We start from the raw sequence: 26,803 nt of genomic DNA on the forward strand, positions 1-26,803 counted from the left end.
TAAGAATGTCTGTAAGTGTGTTTACATTTTGGAAACTTACGCTTCTTGGTGCGAAGCTCGTAAGACAGTCAATGACCGTCTAATATTAAAATGCGGATCGTCTAATATTGAAATGCGGATATGCATCATCAATATTAATATTAATCACGAGGTAATTTTCATTTTGTGAAACGTATATAATTTTTGATTTTTTGATTTTTTGAATTTTTGATTTAGGGCGGCTAGATGGTCTAGTGGAGTAAGGCTCCGGTAAAGCATCGCTAGATACCAGGTTCGATTCCTGGCTCCGTCGTTAATTTTTCGAATTTACCAGTTTTTCAAAAATTATATACTACTCCTACTATCATTACTATTAGGTTCAGCTATATTGATTAGCATCTTGTTATTCATTGGGCCACTGTCGACCGAACCGTCATTTTACGATAGCTATAACATAATTTATACCATCTGTTTAAGGTCATGAAACATTTTCTTAACGGATGAGAATTGGACCGCGATCTGGTATGATTTTCTGGTTTTTCCTTAAAGAAATAAAATTGCGTGCCGACGATATGCGATATTCTAATTGACATATCCTTGAAAACTACTTGCTCCTGAGATAGTTAGAAAAAGACTTTCTTCTATAGTTACTGTAGAAGGATGTATGCCTTCTGGGTGTAATATATATTTGAAAAGTATGCATGGAAGTTCTTGGAGTTGAATCTCGGTGTACAACGATCTTGAACTGGACAAGAGTTTGGATGCTGAATGATAAATCTTAGTTCTAGCTGTATTATCCTAGGTGGGAATTTCCGGTTCGATCAACAAATGGCCTTCCGTAGTCAATAAATCAAAAATTATAGTATTTTAATTTACGTAACGAACTCAGTCTATGATTGGGGTCTGATTTCCACAAATTCAATTCAATATTTAGATGTAGTTCATCATCATCATCGTCGCCGTCGTCATCACCATCGTCACCGTCGCCATCGTCGTCATCGTTGTCATTATCGTCATCGTCGTCATCACCATCGTCATCGTCGTCGTCGTCATCGTTGTTATCGTCATCGTCATCGTCATCATCATCATCATCGTCATTATTATCGGCATTATTATTGTTATTACTGTTGTTATTGTTACATAATCAATCGGAAACTAGGATTACCCGGTCACACACGCATAGCGGTGATGCATTTCGATCGGTGACGAATTTGATGACAAATAGCATGCAAATCATCAACTTTATTCTATTGAAATAAAAATCATTTGATATTTCAAGGAAAGAGTATACCCAACTTTTCAGGTACATGATGCCTTAGTATCAGAGTGACGGTAAATTTATTTCTTGAGCAGTTTGTTACGAGGAATTTGATCGAGTAAAATGAAACTTGTAAGAAAATTGAATTTTTTTCTCATCAAATGAGTTAGAGTATTTGTAAATCCATCCGTAAAAGTTTGAGGAACATAATTTTATATTTGGTAAGAAATAGATGAATCAAAAATCAATTTTTATTATTTTAGAAGAACAATATTCGAAAAAAGAAAATTATTTTATTGCGTGAGAAGTATACTTAGCACCTATTTTCGCATGTAATTAGTAGCAGAATCATACGTATAATTCTTATTATACGAAATACAGGAATGTTTGTTAAATGACAAGGTTGTCATTTTTTTTAAAACTTTTATTGCTTACTCCTAGATCCACCTGCCGTGTACCAGCCTATACTTTCTAGGAGTAAGTAATATGAGATTAAAAAAATAACGATCTTTTCATTTAATAAACATTCCAACATTGCATACAAATATATATATACGATTCTGTGTAAAAATGTGTTGTTAACGTACTTTTCAGAATTCAAAAGCCGTCAAATGTTTTTTTTTTCAAATAATGAGCATTTTATCACCATCAAATTCTTCGCAATGAACTGCGCAAGTTATAGATTTACTATTCTCATAAAATGAGGTATCATATACTTGAAATGAAAAGTTGGGTGTAGCTTCTTCTTAATTTTGTTTCAGCATGCGTTGAAATTACCTACATATCTCCATGGAAGCGAATGAACAATGGCAATCATGATTCCGTAATAGTCTTAGCTGTTTGCCGACGTATTCGTCAGCTTTGCTGTCATTCAGAATAATTAGCTCCGGAAAATCCTTATTGAATACTATCGATGAAATTCCACCATAAGCTTTTGCGAGATCAAGTGTGATTCAGTGAATTTAGCTACGCGTCCTAATACACATACTCTGTATTTGAAAAATAGATGAAACTCACTGTAAAAAAATATTCTCTGCTAATCGTAAAAATAAATCAGATCAAAATAATCAATTGACCGGCTAATTATAATTTATACCCAAGGAACGCGGTAGATAAAAACACTGCCACACCACGATAAACTCAACTAGTGATTTGAGGAATTGATGGGACTATCGTCACGTGGGCGATTTAAATGGATGTGACTCACAATCAGTACACCTCGAGCCACCGACTTACATACATACGTGTATTTATAAATGTAAGAATGATTGATACAATAAATACAAAGTCGAATATTTTATGGCACTAGAAAACAATGTAGTGCGATCAAAGCGAAATATGCGGAGGTATAAAAAAAAACGTCTAAACTTATGAAAATTAAATGGAACGTTGACTTTTCAATCCAATGTCAAGAAATTCTTGACAGTAACTGACATTTATTCCGGTAGTGTCGTTACTTTAACGTGGTTATCAAAGTGAATCGTGCCAAAGAGTTTTCTTAATTAAACAAAGTCACAAACAAATAATTATGTGCGAGTCTCGTCGTACATGTATAATAATTTTAGCTCTGGCTGTCAATAAAAGGCATGACAGCTGGCAGTGATTTTGGCAGTGAAATTATTTGATATAGGTGGCAGTCGATTTTTCCATTTATGGTTGTAGTATTCTTAATAATTAAGGTATGCTATCCTAGGCCCAAGCATTACGCCAAAGGACACAAATAATTCTTCTAACTATGTACATATCAGTTCAATCTGCAGTGGCACGCATTACTTTACTTTTTGAAAAAAAATGTTTTATCCCAGTGCCGATTTGATGCCGGACAAGAATAGTTATGAAGCGAAAAAGAAACCCCACAAAAATAGGTTTTAGAAAGATTTGCAGCTACATCCGCAGTTGAATAGCAAATCTGATTTCAAACTTGGACACAAGGAACTTGTTTTTTTTTTCTGCGAACAGCAAGAAATCTGGCTTAAACACACACGTAGAGAGAGAAAGAGAGATGTGTGTGAGTATGAGCAGGTAATTTTCAATTATTATTATTAAGACGTAACATACACAGACTTATGTCACACAAAGCGATAAAATTAATTTCAAGTATCATTGAAAATGCGTGCCTGCCTGCCTGCAGATATCACTGGATATCTAGAGATCTAGAGAATACATATATAATTATAAATGTAATTATCAATAAATCTATGATCGTTAATTACACATATTGGCAGTGATTCGTAGCTGTTGTGTATTTTCTTCCGCTTATCTACATAATCATTTCCATCTTTGTCGGTCCTAATATACAATACTATTTACCAACTATACTTCCACCCACTCCCCCCTCCCCTCCTTCTCCTCCTCCTCCTCCACCTCCTCCAGCCCCCTCCCCCTCCCCCTCCCCCTCCCCCCCCTCCTCCTCCTCCTCCTCCTCCTCCTCCTCCTCCTCCTCCTCCTCCTCCTCCTCCTCCTCCTCCTCCTCCTCCTCCTCCTCCTCCTCCTCCTCCTCCTCCTCCTCCTCCTCCTCCTCCTCCTCCTCCTCCTCCTCCTCCTCCTCCTCCTCCTCCTCCTCCTCCTCCTCCTCCTCCTCCTCCTCCTCCTCCTCCTCCTCCTCCTCCTCCTCCTCCTCCTCCTCCTCCTCCTCCTCCTCCTCCTCCTCCTCCTCCTCCTTCTCCTTCTCCTTCTCCTTCTCCTTCTCCTTCTCCTTCTCCTTCTCCTTCTCCTTCTCCTCCTTCTCCTCCTTGTCTCCAAAGACATAGATTTTAGTCAACTTTACTAAACTTGTAGAATAAGTTTTCGAATGCAAGTCCTCGTGCGATATCAAGGAGACTTTATGTCGCACCACGCAATAAGCTTGAAGATATTATTCGTGCGACTACCCTTCCGATCAACGGTATCGGAATTTAATTCTCAACAGTTGGTGCACTTTTCGAGCATAGCAAGCCTGACATTAAAGAAGTTAAATTCAATCTCTTACGAGCAGGAGGTTGCGTTTATTTCTATTCGTGTTCAAGAGGTCACATCTCCTAACCAAGTCATAACCATTCTTCTCGCCACCGAGAATAACGTTCTGAGCTCAAGTCCAGAAATGCCAAGACCGATTTAGATATTAATTGATTTTTAAGGCCACCAGAGTGATTATCTCCTGAAAATGTTAACTAACAGTCAATACTTAAGTAGATGAAAATCGTTAATCAGTAGATTTTATAACTTAGGGAAACATCCATGGCTAGGCACTTTTGGTCGACTCGGCTTTTCTGGAATCGATCGCGTCGAGAACAACAAGAAATCATAAATCAGACGTAAAATAATTATTATTCTAGTTTATCGTAAATTACACTAAATAAATTAAAAATACCTCTTATACCTCATTGTTCAACTCGGAGCGCGTATTTTGTCCGTTTGTACCGCGCGACTATGATCACCAGCACCTTCCACGACGTCCTGTCGGGACTGCTGCTTCAATGTTTCTCGCGATCTTGGAGATAACTCTTCTTCATTTATTTACCGTCAAATAAATTTATTGGTATCACGAGTTTTTAACTGGTTTCCGGCGTTGTTTCGTTCGAGACTGAGGGAGCGTTCCGCTATTCATTGCCGGATACAACGCTAGGTTTACTTCATCCGGCGATGTCGCTGCAGCGTTGGATATTCTAATGCATTTCATGTCTTGCACTTCAGATTCAAGGACCCACTCGTCTGGAACTCTGTGCAAATAAAGTATACGCAAAATTAACATAGCAGAAAGACTGTGCACCTTTGATTTTCAACGAAGCGTTTTTAAAGCTAAAGGAGAAGGCAGATGTCGAAAGCTGTTTTGACAAATGCAACTCACATGTCGTGTGGATACCATCGCATTAACACCTTGGTCTTGCCATCCTGCTCTACTCTTCGAGCTAGAACCTGGAATAAAATAGAAACAATGTAATTTTTAAAAATAGAACTTTCCAAGTAAAATTTTAATCCAAGGAAGCTGTTTATGATCAAGCGGTGCTTCATTTCGTCACAGTATTATTTTTTCCTTCGAAACATTTTTTTCAAACCTTTCAGCATCCAAGGTCAAGTCATTGTCGGAAGCAATCAAATAGTACCATGGCAGGAAAGCTTTCGATACTTACCTGACTTGTTAAGACCATCGAGTTTCCGGGAGTTTCTGCTAAATGGCCTTGTGTGCGAGTTCGTGCAAGTTCCAGAAGCCGATGATGCAAACCTTCCATAACACCAGTGTCGATGAAGTCGAACAACCTTGCTGTGGTAAAAAAATTGAGAATAATTGAATGTCAAATCACACGTTGGAGGTGATCTCAATACTTAAAGTACGGATACGAATCGAAATTCAGAATATATGCATCCATATTGGAACCGAACGAATCAACTCTACAGCTTTCGATTATTATTGCGTTACTCATATTGTACCAAGCTTTGCCAAATCCTATATTGGCAAACGAGGTTGAATTCAAGTTAAATATGGAACATGCCATTCATATCTACTTTCTTTGCATGCAGATCATGTTTGAATTCTCAACTTTGAGTTTCGAATGAAAGTTTGCAAGAAAAATCATACACTTCTCGCAAAAATTAAGGGAACAACAAAATTTTCGAAATTTTTTGGTGATTTTCAACAGGCTGTATTTCAGTGAAAAATGGTCGTACAAGAAATAAAAAAACAAAGCTTTTGAAGCTTGAAGACTCTAGTTTTTGAATTTTTTGGTTAAAAATTTTTCGAAGCACTATTAGCCATGCAATCCTTGGATAAAGCACGAAGAAAAAATTTTCAAAATTTTTTACATTTTTTTTTCGCTCTACGGGCATGGAAAAATTTTTCCGAGCTAAACCAATGCATAGGTCGCATAGCCTGTTTATTTAGCTTCAAGATACTTTTTTTTAAACCTCGATACGACCATTTGTCTTCGAGATATCGAATTTTGAATGCCAAAGGATCCTTTTTCACTCAACTGCCGATATCTCTGGAACTACTGGTCGCACAGCGAGCCGAAGGGCAGTTTCTTTTTCTGCAGAAAATTTCCTACAAAAATCTGTCAAGGTTGATGTCAAAAAAAAATTTTTTCCACCTGTAGCGTTAACGTGAAAAAAGAGCAAAAAATCCCATTTTGCCTTTTTTTGGATAATCGACTGTATCTTCGTCAATATTGGGGGGAAAGCTTAGGTTAGAAGAAAATTTTACAGCCTAATGTACCCCAAAGGTTCCCCTAAATCGGTAGATCGATCGGTTCAGCGGTTTTCCTGGACCGATTGATTGAAATTTTGAAAAAATTAAGGGAACAAGGTTTTTGTTTCTTAAGGGAACAAGGTTTTTGTTTCTTAAGGGACCTTGTTCTCTTAATTTTTTCAAAATTTCAATCAATCGGTCCAGGAAAACCACTGAACAGATCGATCTGCCGATTTAGAGGGACCTTTGGGGTACATTAGGCTGTAAAATTTTCTTCTAACCTAAGCTTTCCCCCCAATATTGACGAAGATACAGTCGATTATCCAAAAAAAGGCAAAATGGCATTTTTTTGCTCTTTTTTCACGTTAACGCTACAGGTGGAAAAAAATTTTTTTTGACATCAATCTTGACAGATTTTTGTAGGAAATTTTCTGCAGAAAAAGAAACTGCCCTTCGGCTCGCTGTGCGACCAGTAGTTCCAGAGATATCGGCAGTTGAGTGAAAAAGGATCCTTTGGCATTCAAAATTCGATATCTCGAAGACAAATGGTCGTATCGAGGTTTAAAAAAAAGTATCTTGAAGCTAAATAAACAGGCTATGCGACCTATGCATTGGTTTAGCTCGGAAAAATTTTTCCATGCCCGTAGAGCGAAAAAAAAATGTAAAAAATTTTGAAAATTTTTTCTTCGTGCTTTATCCAAGGATTGCATGGCTAATAGTTCTTCGAAAAATTTTTAACCAAAAAATTCAAAAACTAGAGTCTTCAAGCTTCAAAAGCTTTGTTTTTTTATTTCTTGTACGACCATTTTTCACTGAAATACAGCCTGTTGAAAATCACCAAAAAATTTCGAAAATTTTGTTGTTCCCTTAATTTTTGCGAGAAGTGTATAATCTTTGTCCCAGATAAATACTGCCATCAGATCTTTTCTAAAATCATCGAAATAGTCACAATCACACGAAACATGCATTTACTTTCATTTTTATAACTTTTGCTTTACCTACCAGACCAAGGTTGTCGTCTATATCTCAAACGTTTACCGTTTCTTCTGACCAATTTTCCACCATTCTCGCAACTTTTTCTACTGCTACTGCTGCTAGTTTCTGGTTGATTGAAGTGACCATTGACGTGTCTTTCTAATGTAATCTGTGAAAAGACAATCAGAAACCGATTAGCGAATGAGCAATGGGCATTTTTCAGAGAGAGTGCCATCAAAAGAGTGAAGGTAATAAAACGGCACGCTTTTTTATTATACCTACGAGATCAGTTTTACAATTCGACTAATCACACCGTTTCTTTTTCCATCAGTTACTACAAGGTACATTCGTTCACAACAGGTTTCACGTTTACCAATGATAATATACCCTGGCAGTAACTATCTATGCTCATTGGTTAGCAGTCAGGGTTCACATAGCCTGCGATTTCATTCTGTGCATAGGTATGTACAAAGTTGATCTGTTAGATAATTGTTATTTGGTACGATGATTCAGCTATCGCTGGAATATGGTCAGGATGTTTCTTTATTACCTAAATGAAATGTATTATGGACCAATTTCGATGAATCGCTTCGAATGAGTTTGATGAGAAATAATGCTTACAGAGCTGGTTCTATGTACGACCAAACGTCATACAAATGAAAACCAGTTATCGACGCATGATATACTAGAGTTTAGGCTGATTAACTATTTTTGCGTTCAGGAAAGCCCATGTATTACAATTCGAATGAGTGTTGACCCTTTGAAAGTTACGACTGTAACATACATCTAGATGATTTACAATTTCAAAATACTTTACCCAATGCTGTGCCAAGACTTTGAAAACGATACGATTTAAACATTTTCCATGGAACGAGTCGATTGACTTTGCGGGACATAAATTGATTAATGGACAGTGAAAATTACGTCAATTATTCCGAGTTTGGTGCCATTTACCATAGCAGAAAGTAAACTGTTGTAGGCGGTTCCATGAAAAATTCACGTACAAGCAGTTTTGAATGCAATTACATGAATCTACAAGCTTCAAACTTGACCGCCTATTGGATTATCAATCACTTTCAAGTCTTGTTTGCAAAAGAGGTTTGATCGGGTAGAGAGAAATATTTTTAAAAATCAGAAAACGAACGGTCAAAATATCAAATTTTTTAAATTATCTTTACTCGCTAAGTATACAGGTTGCAACAGCATTAACACTACATCACACCGATGTCAAACGATTAGGCTTCGTCTCATACCTACAATCTTTGAGACATGTTATTCATATCTTGATCGCTCAAGTCTGATTGTGAGATTTGTATGGGTATAGGGGTAGTAGAGATATTACCATAGTCAATTCTCTCTATAAAAAAAGACTTCAGACAACGGAATACTTGACTTTGTTTTCATCTAGGGAGGATGAGGAGGGATCTTTCAAACGAATCGTGCCAAGTACATTTCCTCAGCTCGATAGTACAGGCGACACTAGTTATTTGAAAGCGCAAAATACCTGTGAACTGAATCTGCTACCACATCCGTCAACGATGCACCTGAACGGTTTATTTCCACCGTGTGAAAGAACATGTCTCTCCAACCACCGACGAGAGCAGGAAGTTCTCCCTTGTACTTTACAGCCCTGCCAGTGACAAATGAAATTGTCACCACCGGTTTGAGTATTGATGTGAGAAACCTGGAAGGATAGGTTTGTTATAGATTATATATAGAACCGCCAGGACAAACGAACGAGTATCGTCGAAAATTGTTAACGTTACATGGTTATATCGACCTGCAAATGCTCAAGTAGACCACTGCTCGACTCAAATCTGGCGTCGCATTGGTCCCAATTGCAGATACCGCTGTCTGTTGTCTGGGGTCTGTTCTTTCCCGGTGCTTGAGCTGGAAATCGGATGGTGGTCGGTGCAGAAAGTATAGGCGACAGAGGTTCCTTCGGTTTGTTGTCAACGTGGGCTACCTCGTCGTCCTGCGGGGTACGGGGACCGGTGGGGGGCGGCCGCGAGAGATGCTCGTTCTGTGATCTGGTTGCAATAATCGTCGACGTCAAATTGTTGTTCTCGTTTACGGTTGGCTTGGCGAACGCGTCGTCTCGAAAACCGACGTCATCTATAGCCTCCGTCGTCGGCGAGGAGGTCGGGTTCGGGTTCGGGTTCGAATTTAGAGTTGGGGTGGGAGTGGGGGTGGGGGTGGGGGTCGGGGTCGGAGGCGGTGAGGACATAATTTTTGGATCGGGACTGATGTTGGACGGCAGACGCATGGATGAGAGCTTTACAGTCGGAAGGGAGTTTAGAATGTTGGTGGAAATAGGTAGACTAGGAACGGGGTTTGGTAGTTTTTCAATTTTATTATGAGCACGTGGCGCGATAACGGGCAACTTTTTCAACGGTGGCGGCGACATCGTCAGCGTGCGAACCTCCCAGTCGTTCGGCCTTCCGTTCGGAGGCGTTGTCCCCAAATACTTGGCCAGTCCACCTTTGTTTCTCTGAACTGTCGGAGGTCGGCGAAATTCTGGCGAACTCTTGGCGACCAGCGTCGACATTTCTAATGACTTCTTCACCTATTTCAATGATACAGAATATTAGGTATACGTATACAGTACGCACCTATATTATACAATAACACATGTTGCGAATCGACAATGTCATCCAAATAAATATTTACGAAACTTAATTGGCATGAGTATACGTATTAATAATATGATACGCACGGCAGATCGATCGCTACTTTTTTTTCTCTCTGTTCTCTCTCTCTCTCTTTTTTTTTTTTTTTTTGCAAATACCTTGATTTGCTGCGGCTTGATCTGCGTCTTGAAATACTCGGTGATCTTTCCCTGTGTGCAATTTATTCGGCCATTCGGCCCTTCGTGATGGCGGTGCTGACCCTTTCCTCGGTTAGTCGGGTCGGCAGCCCCGGCCTTGGGCAGGGTCCCAGCTTCCGGTTCGCCCTTGATCTTCTTCAAGGTGGAACAAGCGGTGGCGGCGAGGGGTGGCGTCCAGGGCCATTGAGGGCCCCGCGAGGGGGTTGACGTAGGGGGCGCCAGCTTGTGCAGGGGGCTTGGGCCACTCGATCGAATACCGGCGAGACCTTCGTCGCTGCTCGTACTACAGGGTGATCCGGGCTCGGTTATGTCGCTGGTCCCGCTGCTGCTGCATTCGCCGCAGGAGACGACCACTCCGCTGTGAAATGGAAGCAAAAATTAATGCTTTGTATACGTCGGGAGCCAGCTCGTCCAAATTTTGTGACACAAGGCTTTACACATCACAGACAACTATCGCGTGGACGTATTTTGCAGGTATATGTTGCACACGTATAATTCGTAAATGGTCGGCTGTCTGCTCTCGGTCACGCCGTACGAGGACACACTGGGAAATTGCACCGCGATTGCCAAATAATCATATTACCAGAAGCGAGACTAAATTACAGTTCAAACCTTACCAATTTTGCCGCAACGGCGCCGCGGCGCTTCGTCATTTGACCAAATTTGCAAAATTGGGACGAGCTGTACGGCACAGTTTGCTCGAGGCTACTTTAAAATAAATATAAATGTAGACGATTTTGGGAAAATAGGCGAGAGGGTAGCTACGCCTGACCAGATTGATGGATGACTTGAAATAATTTAATAAAAAGAAAAAATTATGTTTGATAGTTTCCAATATGAATTTCTGAATCCGAAACTGGGTATGAAATGACGTGGAATACTGATTGAGCTAAATAATAATTGCTGCGAGAAGTCATTAGAGAGTGCGAGGTACGGGTGTTGAATCAATTGCAAGAAACAATATATTATGCATGATCCATATTGACGGCCGCGCACGGGCACTGACACCGCTGATAAAGCCTGGATAAAATTTCGAGGGACAATAGCCAGCATTGAACGGCCACTGTTGCAATCCAGTCAAGACCGAGATATCGATAGCTAGGGGTCAACGTTCTCACATCTCTGCTGATCAACTCTAACCAGTATAGTCATGCGCTTAGGGAGAGAACGGACGGACGACCATGATAGCCACTCACGACATGTCAGCCTCTTCAGCTAAGCGCTGATCGTAGGGTTGTAGATATGGGTATTATGTGTGCATACATACGTAATAGGCGCATATGCGCACGTGCCTAACTTGATAGCGGAATTAATTGATAATGAGTTAATGTCGATACATTAGGAAAGAGATTATTTATGCTTTTGAAGCATTTGATGCTACAGGCGTGAAACGAGATGATAGAAGGCGAGGGAAGAAGTGTGGAGTGGAGCAAACGTGAACTAAGTACGATGGGTTAATACCACGTGGTATAAATAAGCAAGTTATATAAACGCCGCGTTACTAATGATCGTAATTTACCAACGAATTTCGAAAACGTCAGCCGCGCATGTTCCACGGGCAACCATAGAGAGGACTGATTGTAAGTATAAGGCGCAAACTGCAGTTACAAGATGACATGCAGACTTAGGCATACTCGCTGACGACGAACTGGAGTTACGTGAGTAATTGTAAAAACCGGTTCACGGGATGAAGAGGAGTTCTTACTCAACATAAACACTGTCCTCGGGACAATGTTCTTCGGGGACACTACGTCCGCGCACATTCCCCCCGAGATGGGAATGGGCAATGTCGGGTCACCGAATTGCAAGGCTATACGTGACGTGGCACTCCCCTACCTCTTGTAAGTGCAACGCCACTTGCGACGAACCGAACACCGAAGTACACGTGGTGTTAATTAATCCTGTTATACCTATACGGGCGCAGATCATACACATTGCGTACATACTGCGTTTATATAATCTCTCTCTATATATTTCTGGGATTTTCTTCCTTCGTCGGTAAGAGAACTCCGTTACTATTCCACATTTTAGGCAACACTTCGGAAGCACCTTTTCGCTTCCGAATTTTTGCGAGACTGACCTAATTTTCATTGATCTCCGTGATAGGACAATCATAACACTGGTAACCAGTTTCTCACTTCATTTTTTCATTTCTCACTTTTCATATTCACTTAATTTGACTTTACCTGTTATCTCTAACTCCAATTTTACTTTATCTCATCCCTTGTCTTAACTTACTATTGTAGTCTCCACTGTAATCTACTTTAATTTCTTTTCTTTATTTTCGTTTTCTGATTTTACCTATTTTAAGTTGTTATTTTCTGTCTGCTTACTTGCACTTTCTGTTTGTTTTTTTCTTGCTATATCCTGTAATTAATTTTCAATCTTATGTACTTGTCCAATATCGCTATGGACATAATAAATTATACCTATTTATCTGTCTCTCTAGCCGTATACATACTCATACATACGCGGGCACATACCAAGCCGAATAATGTATAGTCAATTTCTAATACGAATGATTTCAAGTTGGCGATTGGACGACCTTTGCAATATTAAGTACACATCATCGGGTGGCATACCACACATATGGGAATCTCTGCACGTATGGTCAATTATGATTGTATTTCTATTGCTGCCAGGTATGCAATATCATTGTTACGTCGCATCTCGAGGCGTTGAAGTACAATACTCGCCTGGATCGTGAAACGGTGACAAAGATCTGGGAAAGAAATAGTAAGAACTTGGTGAGCTAGAACTCTGCATCGAGACAAAAATTCATAACAACTCAGAGAGAGGGGGTTATATTTCGACCCCGCCATCCGCTGTTGCAGTTTGCTAATCCACTGCTTGACTGACCTTCGACTTTCCAGATAACGGGATTATATGCGAGCAGGGAGCGACCGGTTAAACCACAGGTACTCCCTCGAGTCATACTGCGCCTCACATTCGTTTATAATTGTCTATAGAAACTGCAGCATGGTCTACCTAACGAGGCAGGCTCCGGCATGTCGAGAGCTGTGAAAAATCTCCCTGTACTTGACTCGCCAAGGACGACATTGAAAATCAGGTGCTGCATGATTGCATGTAATGATGAATAGTCGTTACTCAAAGGATCCGAATTTCTCAACCTACGGTCTTTCCTTGCAGCACTGGAGATATTAGCTGCCATCCGCCATTGACCTTCTGTTCCTTGACTGAGAATCTCAAATTTTAGAGTTTCTGATAACCCTACCGATGTTCCAAATTCTTAGGTTGTAACTTTTCTTACATACAGTCTCGTCAAATAAGTCGTTCCTCATCAATGAAGTGCCACGAAGAAATTTACCCTACAACGATACGAAATCCAATGATGTTCCGAATTTTCATACAGCAATTAAGTGTACGTAGGTATGTACGTGGTGCACACAATATATCTACACGTACAGAAGCAAGTAACCGCTGGATATCTAAATAGAACGGTTGTTAACCCTCGCGAAACTGCGAGGTTTTCGCTACTACCGTGGTGCAGCATAAACACGGTGAACCTTAAGACACACCCGGGTTCATTTGCCCGTGATGTTGTAACGCTTCTCTCCTCAACCGGATAAGACTGCGAAGGACCGAGTGAGAAGAGGAGAGCGAGATGGAGAGGAGAGAAGAGCCGAGGCAGAGAGAAGAAGAGGGAAGAGGGCGGCAACAGCCTCTGCATAGTTGGTATTCACTTCCAAGTTCTAGGCGGTAGACTTACAACACACTCGACTCTACAAGCCTGCCTTCCTATACTTAGAACTCACAATCAGAAGAACTTCCTCTCCGTTCTTGTCTTCTTAATTCTGCCTTGAGTAAAGTCAGGTTGGGTCGATTCGAGTTTAGGCAAGTCAAAATTCATCATTACCTAAAGTTTATTGTTACATTCGTTGTATGACTCTGCTGGTCTCATTTATCGCCATCTGCATCGTTTCTCGCATAATATAATCATACCTACTTTTGCTAGCAACAGACCCGAGCAAGTGCGACCAGTGTCACACTAGAGTTGCCAGTAATGACTGTCTTGGGAAATACACGTAAGAATTGGTAGTTATGCGTACAGAACGGCGCACATCTGTATAGCAGATAAGGTAGGTAGTAGGTTGGCTCTTATACTTGATTCTCCTCATTCCTGCCAAATTACCACTTGGAAGAAAGCAGTGATAGCTGCAGTAAGGCCAGACTTAAAATTGTTTGTCCCAGGTGAATCTCAATTCCCATTCATTTGTGCCACCGCATATCTCTAGCGCTGTAAACTGGTATACAATATACATCTACGAGTAAGTTTGATGTTTTTAGGTATGTGCAAAACAGCTCGGGGCTTCTATATAACACAAACACCCCTGTCCCAAAACAATACTTTCGCTTCGACTTTTTTTGATTTTACGGTTATTCCATTTCAGCGAAACGTAACACTCTGGGTTTGAAGATTTGAAGACTAGAAAAAATCAAGCGATTTAGAAGAGAGGAAACGAAATGGTATGAGCGAAGGTCTAGCGGTGTTTACGTACACTGTTCTGCGCGTAACAACATACATGTGTAGCTGTGTCCGTTGTCAGAATAAACATTGGCAAAGAGACAAACTAAGATATCGATTGATTGAATCTTATTATGCCCTAGCTATGTTATGGGACAAAGGTTGAATACAGTAGAGAAAAATACAGTTTCAAAATACAAATTCGAATAAGCGACAAGATACAAAAAATATTGTATACATATACCGGGGTGAAGCATCGGAAAGGCGGAGAGGATGAAGGACTTGCAGTCGAGGATTGCTCATTGTAAAAACGCGATGATCTCAACACGTTCGGTCAATTCGCTCGCTTGACCGTGACTGTAGATTTCATCCAAGCGTTGTTATAAACAAACCATTTGTTTGTTCTATATTCAAAGCATGCTGAATAACGCTTGACACTCGATACGGCGGATTCATTCAAAATTCAAGTTTCGAATTCACTTGATGACATATCCCCTTTATTCTTCGCTGACATATATATATGTTAACGAGAGTTGACATTGATGGTAGCAATGAGCGATGAATAAAAGTAAAAATGAAATAAGTCCATATCTGGTTGGAATGAAGTATACGTGTACTCTGTACATATGTCTATTGGATTTGTGATTTATTCCAAATTGTTTGAGTAGATATAGATGAGTTATCGCGAAAAAACTGAAAAATCACGGTTTATGCGATAACTTCGAGCAAAATGGAGTTAGAAAGCTAAAATTTGGCATGAATCAGTCATTTACCATCACAAAACAGTTGGTCACCCGCAAAATCCATTTCGAGTTAGGGCACTATTGGCATGCTTATCCGGCTATGCCCTCTATAAAATCTTGTTAAATAATTTATAATCTACCGTTATCTTCCGTACTTAAAATTTTTTTGAATGTTCTAAATCATTTGGAAACTTGTAAAATCGTTTGAAATCTTGGTACAGTTTGAAACCATTTGAAACCTATGAAATCTACTACTTGTGCAATCGATTCACATGAAATCTCTTGAAGTCGTTCAAATCATGTAAAATTTCCTGATATTGTTTACAAACTAGTGAAATTTTCTGAAATAGATATGTTGAAATGTTGAAAGATCAATTTGACAACGCTGAAATAATACGATGCTACAATAGTATATCATATGAAGTGGGACGAAAGTTGGCGATTTCGATCAGTGTGAAGTTTGCGCCTGAGCGAAGAGAGGGACGGCAATCACACGAGTGCGATCGCCAACTTTTGACCTGAGTTACACTCGATAGTTTTTGTAACAAGTGGATGAAAAGTTACGGGGCTTTGCGTGGTAGTTTTGCGAGCCGCAACTGATCAGGGGCGAAAGTGAAGCAATTGTGAACTGCGCATGCTTGAGCCTATCTTTACAACACTGAGATGAAATTGGCTGCTTTCGTCCCGCTGGACTGCTACGCAAAGCCCCACTTTTCATACACGTGTGATAAAAAAATCTTTTAAGATCTATGAGATCAGTTAAAACACCTAATATCTTGTAAAATCTGGTCATATCAGTTGTTACCTTGCAAAATATGCTATCAGATTATTGAAAAAATGTAGGTATGCTTCAATTATTAGTCATTTACCAATCACTTTGAACCGTGCACACTAGCCTGTATCTTTATGAAACAACCTTTAGTGCAGATCCAACCACTAAGTGTATCTACCGATTCAACATTACATGTAATTCCTTGTCATTGTCATATGTTGACCAATTGTGATTATTTAAGTCAATCTATTGTTTATCCTAATACTAACCGTTTCAATGCAATAACGAATATATTACAACTATACGACACGTGTCAGATTAATTACTGGTAAACTATTACATGTATTTGTGAATCACAAACAATGCTGTATATAAATCCCATGTTAGTTTAATCGCAGTTTTGGATTATACTCTACTTATTTGATACCACAGACCATTAATATGCAGGGTACAACTTGAAAATAGCTGATAACACTGAAAACTCTATGGTGGAATACGGTGATATAGGTTTCAAAAACCAATGTATTCAGCAAGGTTAATATTTGACAATTAACTATAGATTAACTGATAACACGTAAACATAACATTGGACAACTAATTGAAAAATTAACTGTTGGTATAAATTAAATATTATAATGTCCGGGGACGGAGTGGTTTTGGGGAAACGGGACCGACGTCTATTCGCAACGACTAATTAGCGAATAATTCCCGTGTCGTTAAAATTCCGAATTTTAGTTCTTCGTGTAAACAGATCAGTTTTTCCACGTCAGGGGTGGAATGTGCGGGGAGAGGGTGGTTCTGGGAAAGTGGAACGGACGTCTATTGATAGCGACTAATTATCGAATAATTCACGCGCTGATATATCAACAAATTTACGTACGTACAAAAAGTTTTGCGTAATGATTGGCTGGAGGGGTGGACTATCAAGGATTGACGTGGTTTAAGGAGAATAAAACCGACGTCAATCGACAGCGAATAATTTTTGCGTTGGAATTCTTCGATGTCAGCTTTATTTACATTATTTTTAGTGTGTGGCGATGCTAGCTTAATTGTAACCTGGGTATGCTGTTTTTTTTTCTTATTTTTATTTTTTTTTAATTTTAAACGGCTGTGGTAGAAAAAATTTCCCCGCAATTAAAAACCGTATAATTAGCAACTAATTCTCTAATTGATAGTTACTTAGTATGTTATATTGGCATAGCGAGCTTCACGGAGGTGAATTACCGTAGTAAATGTATTTCTGATAATTGTTATTGCACTTCTCAAAAAGCATTTCAATTACAGAAAAAAAAGAGCAGTAAAAAAGAACTCAGCGCAGTTAACACAAACGCTGACGTTGCATTACGTTAATTACTTTCTCACATCTGTAATTATATATTGTTTAAATTTTGTAACAATTGGTCCAAATTTATGTTCCGCTAGTAACATGATCAGAAAATCGATGAGGTTCGTAAACATCTCATAAATAATCTAACGTCAGTGACAGCTGTTTACCGCTTTTTTTTTATTCATTTATTAGAACGCGTCGTACACCCAAAATCAAATTGTAATATTTCGAACACATCTTATTTCAGAAAAATCAACATGAAACTGAATGTACTATACCTTTTACTTTTCGAGTTTGCGGAAATTCCCCAAAATAATATACTTTGAGATCTTGCAACGTAGGTCTGAGCATGCGACATGTATTACTAATTAATAATTTAGCGTTGAGAGTTTATGAGTGTGTAAAATAGTTATATATTTAGACTGACAAATTTTAGCCGTACCTACTTGTTGTACTTGGCGGTTGAATAAAATGTGATTAAAAAGAAGGTGGAGAAAGTTTCCTCTATCGTTTTCACCTCTCAATGTATTGAATATTTTTCTTAAATTTGAGATAGCCATACGTACGTATAGGTGCACCAATTGAAACTGCATTATTCCTATTTCGCGTTCTCACCGTAGTGGTCATAAGTTACAGCAACGATATTAACCATGAATGCTACGGATCTAAACAGGTACAACAGTTGTGATTTATTAATAACGTGGAATAATGATCTCGAAATATAAATTGTACATGTTCTTACATTGTGGGCTAGTATGTATTCAATCATACGAAACAAAAAATCGATGCTGTATGAAAACAGTATGCTTGAATATTTTACGTGGAGCAAAGCAACATTCAAGCTTTAATTTGTACAATTCATCTGTCCAATGTCTTATCCTTACTGCTTGGTTACCAAACATTTTGATTCGTAATTACTATATCTGAATTCACTTACAAGAAGTAGTATGCATGGGGTGCCTGCGCTTCAGCCCTCCCGTAGATTGGCACGCAATGATAATGTCCGAGAACTTAGCATGGCCATTTGAGATTAGAGAAAAAATAAGTCTTGTGCTAAATTGTGCTTGGTTTTTGCTGCAGTGTGCCGCGAATCGCAGGTCCCGATTATCAAAAACCGGGCTCTAATCGTCAAAAAATCATTTTTTCAACCAGCATGGCCATTTTGTTTTTTCGAAAAAGCAACGGTTGTGCCAGAATGTGCTAGGCTTGTGCTGCGATGTGCCGCAAACAGTAGTCGATTATCTCCAAAAACGTAGCTGATATTGCCAAAAAACTATATTATTAAAATTTTTTTCCTCTAACTTCGGTAATTTTTTTTCTAAACGCGATATCCCGATTCCTCGAGCTGTGTAGGCATCGCTAGGTTTGTGTGATACGTTGTTTCAGGAATCGCCTTTTATGTAATTATTTTCAGATATAGGTGTATGATTGTGCGATTTTCGACAACAGAAATGTCCGATCACTTCCAGTTCAATTGATATAACTATTGTTTTCCTATAGGTAGATTGCGCTGGGATACAATATTCTACGGTGCTTTGACATTTTTCAAACGAGGATTATATCTTGCGTGTCACAATATGCAATCACGATGAGGACCATTCACTTAAAAATACATAAACCAGAGCCGCGTTGGCCGTAAGCAGAACGTAACTAATGTTGCCCGGATCTCACCACGTGGAGGTGCGGTTGGCATTTGTGGGTTCAACTAAAATCCATCCCACTTTGAGATCCACATTCACACACCATTTACGCTTTATGTACAAGCACCCAGACTTTTTATTTACATCCGCATTTACTCATCGATTCATACCATATTAACAAGCACTGACGCATTTAATTTTCTTTTCTGAGGCATCGCTATCAAATCGTGTATACACATAGGTGAATCCCTACCGATACGGTACCGGTGACTATTTGCGCTGTTTTGTTGCGCGCATTATCATTATATCGGATCCAATGACTGCCAGTCCAGCAATATCCAATATAATGTCCAACAGAATTTACACACTTAGGCCCCTGGTACTCAACAACGCCAGTTAATTTATATCGAGTGCCATCTGTTACTATCAAGTCTCGAGGAACATTTGACAGTTTCTCTCTCTTATTTCTACCTGTATCGACATCAAGGAATAAATGTGAACCGTATTCGACAATTTGTGTACTTGTACCACAACATTTGCGCGGAACATACCGTCCTAACGATACCGCTTGATGAAGAGCTGTTATTCCTTCTGATGTCAAGGGGTTGTAGTTAACATCTAAAAAAACTCGACGATGTTCTGTTTCGATACCGCATTGTGAACACTTACATCGCAGTGTGTAACTGGGTATACCAACGAATAAATCTTCGACAAGAACAGTAAGATTAGAGTCTGCTCTGATTTTAATGATTTCGCCTTTCCGTTCTTTTTTTATTCTTGGTAAAGCTAGTAGCGCATTGGCACGTTCTTTGAAAACCTGTGACACTAGACCTTTTTGTATGAATGGTTCGATACAGTTGTATATACCTGCATCGCTATTAACAATGGTTGCTTTTTAACGTGGATTATTACAAATAGCCATCGCTAGTATTTGACAAACGCTATCAAATCCACATGTGTTTTCCACGACTAATATAGTTGATCTATCCTTCACATTCTTACAACAATTACCATTAGGTAGCAGTGGCAGTGAAGTATATGCCGCGATATTATTAGAGTCAAAATTCGGACACGCTTTGGTGTATTCAGGTTTTTTTTCGTTTTATTCTTATTCCTCCAGTTGTGCTGCTCTTTGAGCTCTATCACCGCTGCGTTCGCTGAGTCCAAGACTTCATCGCTTCTTACGAATAATCGGCCCCGCTTTTGATCAGAGCCATGCTCAATATTCCTATTAGTGGATTATCTAATGGTAACTCTCGGCAATGAGTATCGAAATGAATTTTCGCAACTGTATCCGTTTCGGATGGAGTTGGACGGCTTTTTCGGGTTTCTTGCTTAATGACTACTTGATCACTAGGATCATGACAATCGTCGAAAAGATGCTGTGCGGAATCGTCACTGATTACTTGCGAGCAATTCTTGACATCTATCGACGGTTGCGTACAAATCTCGGTGGAATATCTGGGACTACTTGTGTTTTCGCCCATCGTAATTGAATTTTCAGAACTGTCATTTTTTTTGTTCAACTTTCTATCATTCTTTTCATATACTTCTTCATTTTCTTCATGCCTGAACTTATTCAAAAAACGTCTTCGTTTCTCATTATTTAAATCGATATTATTGGTTTCTTTCCATCGTTCCAGTTCGAGAAGTGCATCATTTTCCGATTGTCCTGCTAAAGTCAACTTGATTTTTCCTGGAAATGATAAAATATGGGTTGCAACGAATCTGTCCGCACGTAAGGTATGTCGTTCGTTGATCAGCGTACGATTTTTCAAGTCGCTGAACTCTGATTCGATAGCAGCCAACGTAGCATTTCTAGATCCGCTTTGACAGGCTTTTCGCATACATTCAGAGAACAGAGGAAAGTATGGCAGTAAATTTTTGAGATGTTTCGCGAACTTCGGATTATAGAAAGCGTTGATATTTTCACTTTCACCTTTCAATTCGGTTCTTATTTGTACAACACATTCTTCATAGATGTTTTTTTGTCCATTCCCATGTACTCGTTGGTACATCCTCTGCGGAATTTAATAATTCATCGTACTTAGAATCGGAACTGTGTTCTTTTTTGGAATCTTCGAACTCATCGTCAATTTCGTCTTCTTCTTCGGGTTTAATCGAGTCGATATGAGGGATACCTTTTATCAGTGCCGTGATATGAATACGTGCCCTATCAGATAAGCTTCCACTGTCCGCGCTTCGGCTGAGGACGAGTAAGAAAATTTGTTTAGCGACTGCTTCGAGTGCTGGTATGGTTTTCTGCTGTCGAAGCACAGCTATTGCCCAGATACACATCGATTTTGCACCGTACGGTGTTCCGTCATAGCACTTCCATTTCGAAATCATATCAATAAAATGGCAAATATCAAGGCGCAGAATGCATACGGGCGGTGTCAGAATTGCCTTCGTCAAATATTCGAAACAGAATGATGGGTATTTTTTCAAACTCGATTGTTGTGCAAAAGCTCTGGCAATTCCACCTAAAAGGGCTTTGTCAAAATCTGTAACTACTTCTTGTGGTAGAGGAAACGACGAAGTTTCTTTTGCACCTGTGCACAAGAATTCCAAAAGCCACTTTGCATATGCATCAGTATGATGTTCAGCAGATAACATCTGAAAAACCGGTATAGTTTTGTTGTTTGCCTGAGTAACTACTTGATATAGATATATATGAGGGCTGTAGCCGGAAGGCCGTCGTATTTTGCGGACCACAGACCCAGTTCCATCAATATAGAGGGTTTTGTGAAATTTTTGGTACACCGCAAGTTGTTCCTTGGACCAATAATGCACAAAAAATTCGAAAAAACCAATTGAATGAATCGATGTTTCGTATATAGACCCACATTTCATATCCTTAAAACTTTCGAAAACATCGTGGGTTCTAATCAAACCAAGGATCTTGTCTCGCATCTCTGTTGCGGCTTTACCAAGAACCTGGCCACTAGGGATGTGTGCCGGTTCATCATCCCCTATACTATCTATTAACCGGTCACCTTCTTTTCGCCTCCAATTGCACGGAAGCATATTTCCCTCTACCATTTCTTTTGCAACTTTTATTCTTCGAGCTCCTTCCAACTGCCTTTTTGTAGTGTGATTTACGGACCGGTTGTATTCGTAAATGAAGCATTCCATAATAGTTGGTTCATTTTCACTTGGAACGTTAATAATCCGTCCAAGAAATCGAGCTTTACAATCAGGACAATCTCCAGTAATTGAGACATAGAAACCACTTTCTGAAACTTCATTTGTTTTGAACTTCAATGCGCATGGTATTTTCGTTTCCTCAAATATTGCATCATACAAGGTGTGCGTCCAGGCATTCCGTTTGAGTTACTGTAATTCACGTTTACCGCGAGACTGAAAGTCATATTTTATTGTTTCAAGTGCCATCTCTGACCAAACGTTTGTTAGATCAAGTTTGAATTCTACAACACCATCCAGTGTGGAGTTCAGGGAATCATTTATCATAGTCGGATGGTTATGTGTGATATTCCGGGACTGTCGAATCTGTGTCAGTATATTATACCTGTTCTCCAAAATAATCGTGTAAATATTTTTCGGTTTTTTCGCAACGATGCGGTCATTGCGTCGGAAAGTCTTTGAAAAACGTCATTTTTTGGAGGAAGAACTTTACCGCTGTCTGATACAACCTCAAATTCTGACGATTGTAAAAGTTCTCTCAGTTGTACGATAGCCGGAGGATCTGTACTAACAACAATTTTACCTGCACCATAATCCATTATAGTACAGTGCCTGCATATAATCGTTGAGGAAAGAATAACTAATAGGTACAATCGAATTTCAATTACGCAGTCGACGCGCGTAAGATAAAAACCTAAACCTTCGTTTAAGTAGCGAGAGTAAAGAGTAGTAAAAAACAAGAGCGAAAGTCACATACAAAATTAGGTGGTTTTATAAATTTTTGGCGCTATTGCGCCAAAAAAGCGTTTTATTAGTAACTAGTTACAAATTTTGTACTTCGTCAATAAGGCGCTTTTAGTTTAATTCAAGACAAAACTATGCGCGACAATGTCACGTTGTCGCCGGACCTATATGCACACGTGCAAACGTACGGATGCGCATAACAAACTTCGTGAGCTGTCGTATTCGGGAGTTCTGCATCTGCGTCGATACGCTACAAGACATGAGGAGTACCAGGGCCTGCACCGGACCGTATAGAAGGGGTCACCGCCGGACGTTGCCGGAATCCACCGAACCGAGCCGATGCAAAGAGTTTGGATGGAGGGGATCACGCACTCATTCAAACGGCTCACCGTGTGATCGACCCTTCCCACCCCACTAGCTGGTGCGCTACCATCGCTCACTCATACACAGGAATTGCGTACACGGAAAATAAATTGCAGTCGCAACAACAGCAAGTGGAATTAAGTTTTCCGCAGATTGGAGTAAAGCATGTGACAACACCAAGTTGGGGTTAAATTAACAACCGTTAAATTTTTAAGTGAATGGTCCTCATCGTGATTGCATATTGTGACACGCAAGATATAATCCTCGTTTGAAAAATGTCAAAGCACCGTAGAATATTGTATCCCAGCGCAATCTACCTATAGAAAAACAATAGTTATATCAATTGAACTGGAAGTGATCGGACATTTCTGTTGTCGAAAATCGCACAATCATACACCTATATCTGAAAATAATTACATAAAAGGCGATTCCTGAAACAACGTATCACACAAACCTAGCGATGCCTACACAGCTCGAGGAATCGGGATATCGTGTTTAGAAAAAAAATGACCGAAGTTCGAGGAAAAAAATTTTAATAATATAGTTTTTTGGCAATATCAGCTACGTTTTTGGAGATAATCGACTACTGTTTGCGGCACATCGCAGCACAAGCCTAGCACATTCTGGCACAACCGTTGCTTTTTCGAAAAAACAAAATGGCCATGCTGGTTGAAAAAATGATTTTTTGACGATTAGAGCCCGGTTTTTGATAATCGGGACCTGCGATTCGCGGCACATTGCAGCAAAAACCAAGCACATTTTAGCACAAGACTTATTTTTTCTCTAATCTCAAATGGCCATGCTAAGTTCTCGGACATGCAATGATATTCATACATTCATACATCAACGGCAATTTATGAAAAAAAAAGAAAGAAAAAAAAATTCATAATGGCATCTATCCAAATCCAAGATTGGCAAGACGATAATCTATTCGAAGCTAACTGATCAATTGACTTCCAATTAAGTCCGTAATTCTATAAAATATGAATCTAAGCTGCAAGCGGAAAAAACAAAACTTTCGAAATTTCATGCGTTAGTAATATTAAACAAGCTGTTATCAAACAGTAATTCCGATGTTAAATTGATCGTGTACGAAAAAATAAGAAGTTAATTTGTATAATGATAACTGCCGATGTTTGAGACGACGTTGTTACACGGGATCACATACGACACAAAGAGGTATTGAAAATCATTTCACTAAAAAATAAAAGTCGAATGTGCCCGCCAAGTACGTAGGTCTTGGAATGATGTTTCGGTATCACTACATGAAACAGCGAGATCCGACACGACGTATACCTCTACTTGCCGAGAGGTCGTCGGGCTTGGAGATTTTTCCTGATTTCACGACAGAGACTGGCAATACCTAAGTTGTACTTGTATGTTTATTATGATGTGGTTTTGGTAAGTTGGCGGATTTTACATTTCAGATATTTTTATCTAAATTATCGATTACAGCCAGGGGGAGAGGGGGGGAGGAGAGGGAGGGGGAGAGAGAGAGAGAGAGAGAGAGCCGTGGCGGAAGGAGAGGGGGGATTGCTACTTCCTGGCCGACTCACTGCCGGCATATTAACCTTGTCCCAAAGTTGGCCGTCTCTCCGCGTGTCACGGACGCAACTCGAAGGCCGGCAGTGCTTCCTTCTGCTGTATAACAAGTTCATTGTCACTTGCGCAACAGAAGCAGTGCTATCATGTCTGACACCGCCGTACTTTTTTTTTACCGGCGCACACAGCAAGAAACAAGATTGTTAAAGTCACGCCGTCGATAGGTACAAAGGTTCATCGTTACGGGCATATGTCAATAAATACCTGCCATTGGTACCTACTTGGCACCTCTATCATACGGCGCGACTTTTCACAAGCCCTGCGGAAATTCTTCATTTTCCAGGGTACAAGTACCAACCTCGTCCCGGACTTCCATGTGTCGCTACTACTGCTGGTTTATTAACTGTCTCGGAGTTCGCTCTAAATTGTGTCATAACTCAAACTCTCACGACGAGAACCATGACGGAGCTGAGAAACAACCAATGTGGCTATCGCATCGGGCGCTTCAACCCTTTCAGGTATCCTATACCATCTGATTATGAGCTAACTCTCGTCGGGGGCTGCGAGAGTTACCTTGTGAGAAAGTTGACAATGAGTGAGACGACGCATAGTGCTGACCGCACGAAGGGCTTGCTGCAACAAGTATAAACGAGGCCTCGATGCTCTGACCAGGGAAATGAAGGGTTGCATGGAGGGCCGCACAGGTACCCAATACCGACCCCCCACCCGATTATTTCATATTATTTCCGATTATATAAGATCGTCCTATCGCCGCCCGCGTCCTCCCGACAATTAGCGAAACCACCCACGAAACTTATCACATATCGAATGTGGAAGAATACATACACATAAGTGAGTCAGTTATCGCGCTTCGTACGAAATCACGGCTGCGTGGTATTTCAGTGCATTTTCAGCAGGAGCTGTATACTTTGGATACCTCAGAAAAGGTGAAGAGGGACGAGGGTTTTCCTTTCCTTTCAACTATGGGGTGAAGCTTGGGGGGGGGGGGGGGGGGGTTAGGTATATATACAAGGACAGCGGGTAGCTTCGAAACAGCTGCTTCGCCTTAAAATGGCTGAAACGGAACGTTTATTGGTTTAGGGCTAAGGTTTCTTCGCTCTGTTTTCGGATATGTTTATTGCGCCGGGCAGGCGGCACACGGCTGTTTCTTGAGGTAATCAACATTTCAGGGGAATGCTCTACGGTTGTAAATTTATTCCTAGAATAATTTATCAGGCATCTCCTTACATCCGCGTGGGTATACTCGTAATACTTATACGCTTTGTTATGAACGCCCACAAAACTCTCACATGATCCGCGTAGGTTTTCCCAACGATTGTCGGCATTGCCTCATTTACCTGTAGTAGCGAGAGTGAAATCATTTCCATCGATAATGAAGATATCTGCGGTCCAAGCAAGTACGTTCGCAAACTCGATCGTTTCTCTTCTCTGCGCACAGCTCTTCTTCAAAAAAGATTAACGGTGACGACAGCATTAAGAATTGTCTGATATATACGTTATTCCGCGTGGTGCACTTCGAGTTTCAATAATGCATATCTGAGTACGAGTCATGTGTCGGTCCAGTTACTTACGTTGAAATAGAACCGGCGTCGAATGAGTATGAACAATATTCGAACGGGGATCCGAAAGATAAAAATATTTTCAGCCTTAAACGGCCGATGGCCAAGATTTAAAGAAATATTGTAAATATATTTGCTGTGGAACAAACAATAGCTTTACTGCCGTTTTCACTTTCATCCTTTCTCTTTCTTTTCAAAATTTAATATTACTTACGCGCGTCGCCAAAAGCATGATTCACTTCACATCAGGCCTGATTCAACA

The 26,803-nt window shown here is 40.0% G+C and overlaps 1 protein-coding gene across 6 annotated transcripts in view; it reads right to left on the minus strand.

The window, feature by feature from the left end:
• Nucleotides 1-3,900: 3,900 nt before the first annotated feature.
• Nucleotides 3,901-26,803, minus strand: part of LOC124303724 (mediator of DNA damage checkpoint protein 1) — an 82,697-nt gene continuing 59,794 nt past the window's right edge. Inside the window, exons 2-9 of one of the 6 annotated variants that reach the window (XR_006907966.1) lie at nucleotides 10,162-10,558; nucleotides 9,154-9,939; nucleotides 8,878-9,057; nucleotides 7,401-7,542; nucleotides 5,347-5,477; nucleotides 5,064-5,131; nucleotides 4,596-4,935; nucleotides 3,901-4,172 (exon numbers count right to left, since the gene is read on the minus strand). Coding sequence is in view for 2 of the 6 variants with exons in the window: in XM_046761302.1 (XP_046617258.1) it covers nucleotides 4,758-4,935; nucleotides 5,064-5,131; nucleotides 5,347-5,477; nucleotides 7,401-7,542; nucleotides 8,878-9,057; nucleotides 9,154-9,939; nucleotides 10,162-10,558 (1,882 nt within the window). In the remaining 4 variants the exon portion in view is untranslated. Of the gene's footprint in view, nucleotides 4,173-4,199; nucleotides 4,936-5,063; nucleotides 5,132-5,346; nucleotides 5,478-7,396; nucleotides 7,543-8,877; nucleotides 9,058-9,153; nucleotides 9,940-10,161; nucleotides 10,559-26,803 lie in introns of those variants that run through there. The other 5 variants (XR_006907967.1, XR_006907968.1, XR_006907965.1 and 2 more) reach the window with 5 other exon arrangements.

The sequence above is a fragment of the Neodiprion virginianus genome, chromosome 4 (genome assembly GCF_021901495.1).
Source record: "Neodiprion virginianus isolate iyNeoVirg1 chromosome 4, iyNeoVirg1.1, whole genome shotgun sequence".
NCBI classification, from domain to species: Eukaryota; Metazoa; Arthropoda; class Insecta; order Hymenoptera; family Diprionidae; genus Neodiprion; species Neodiprion virginianus.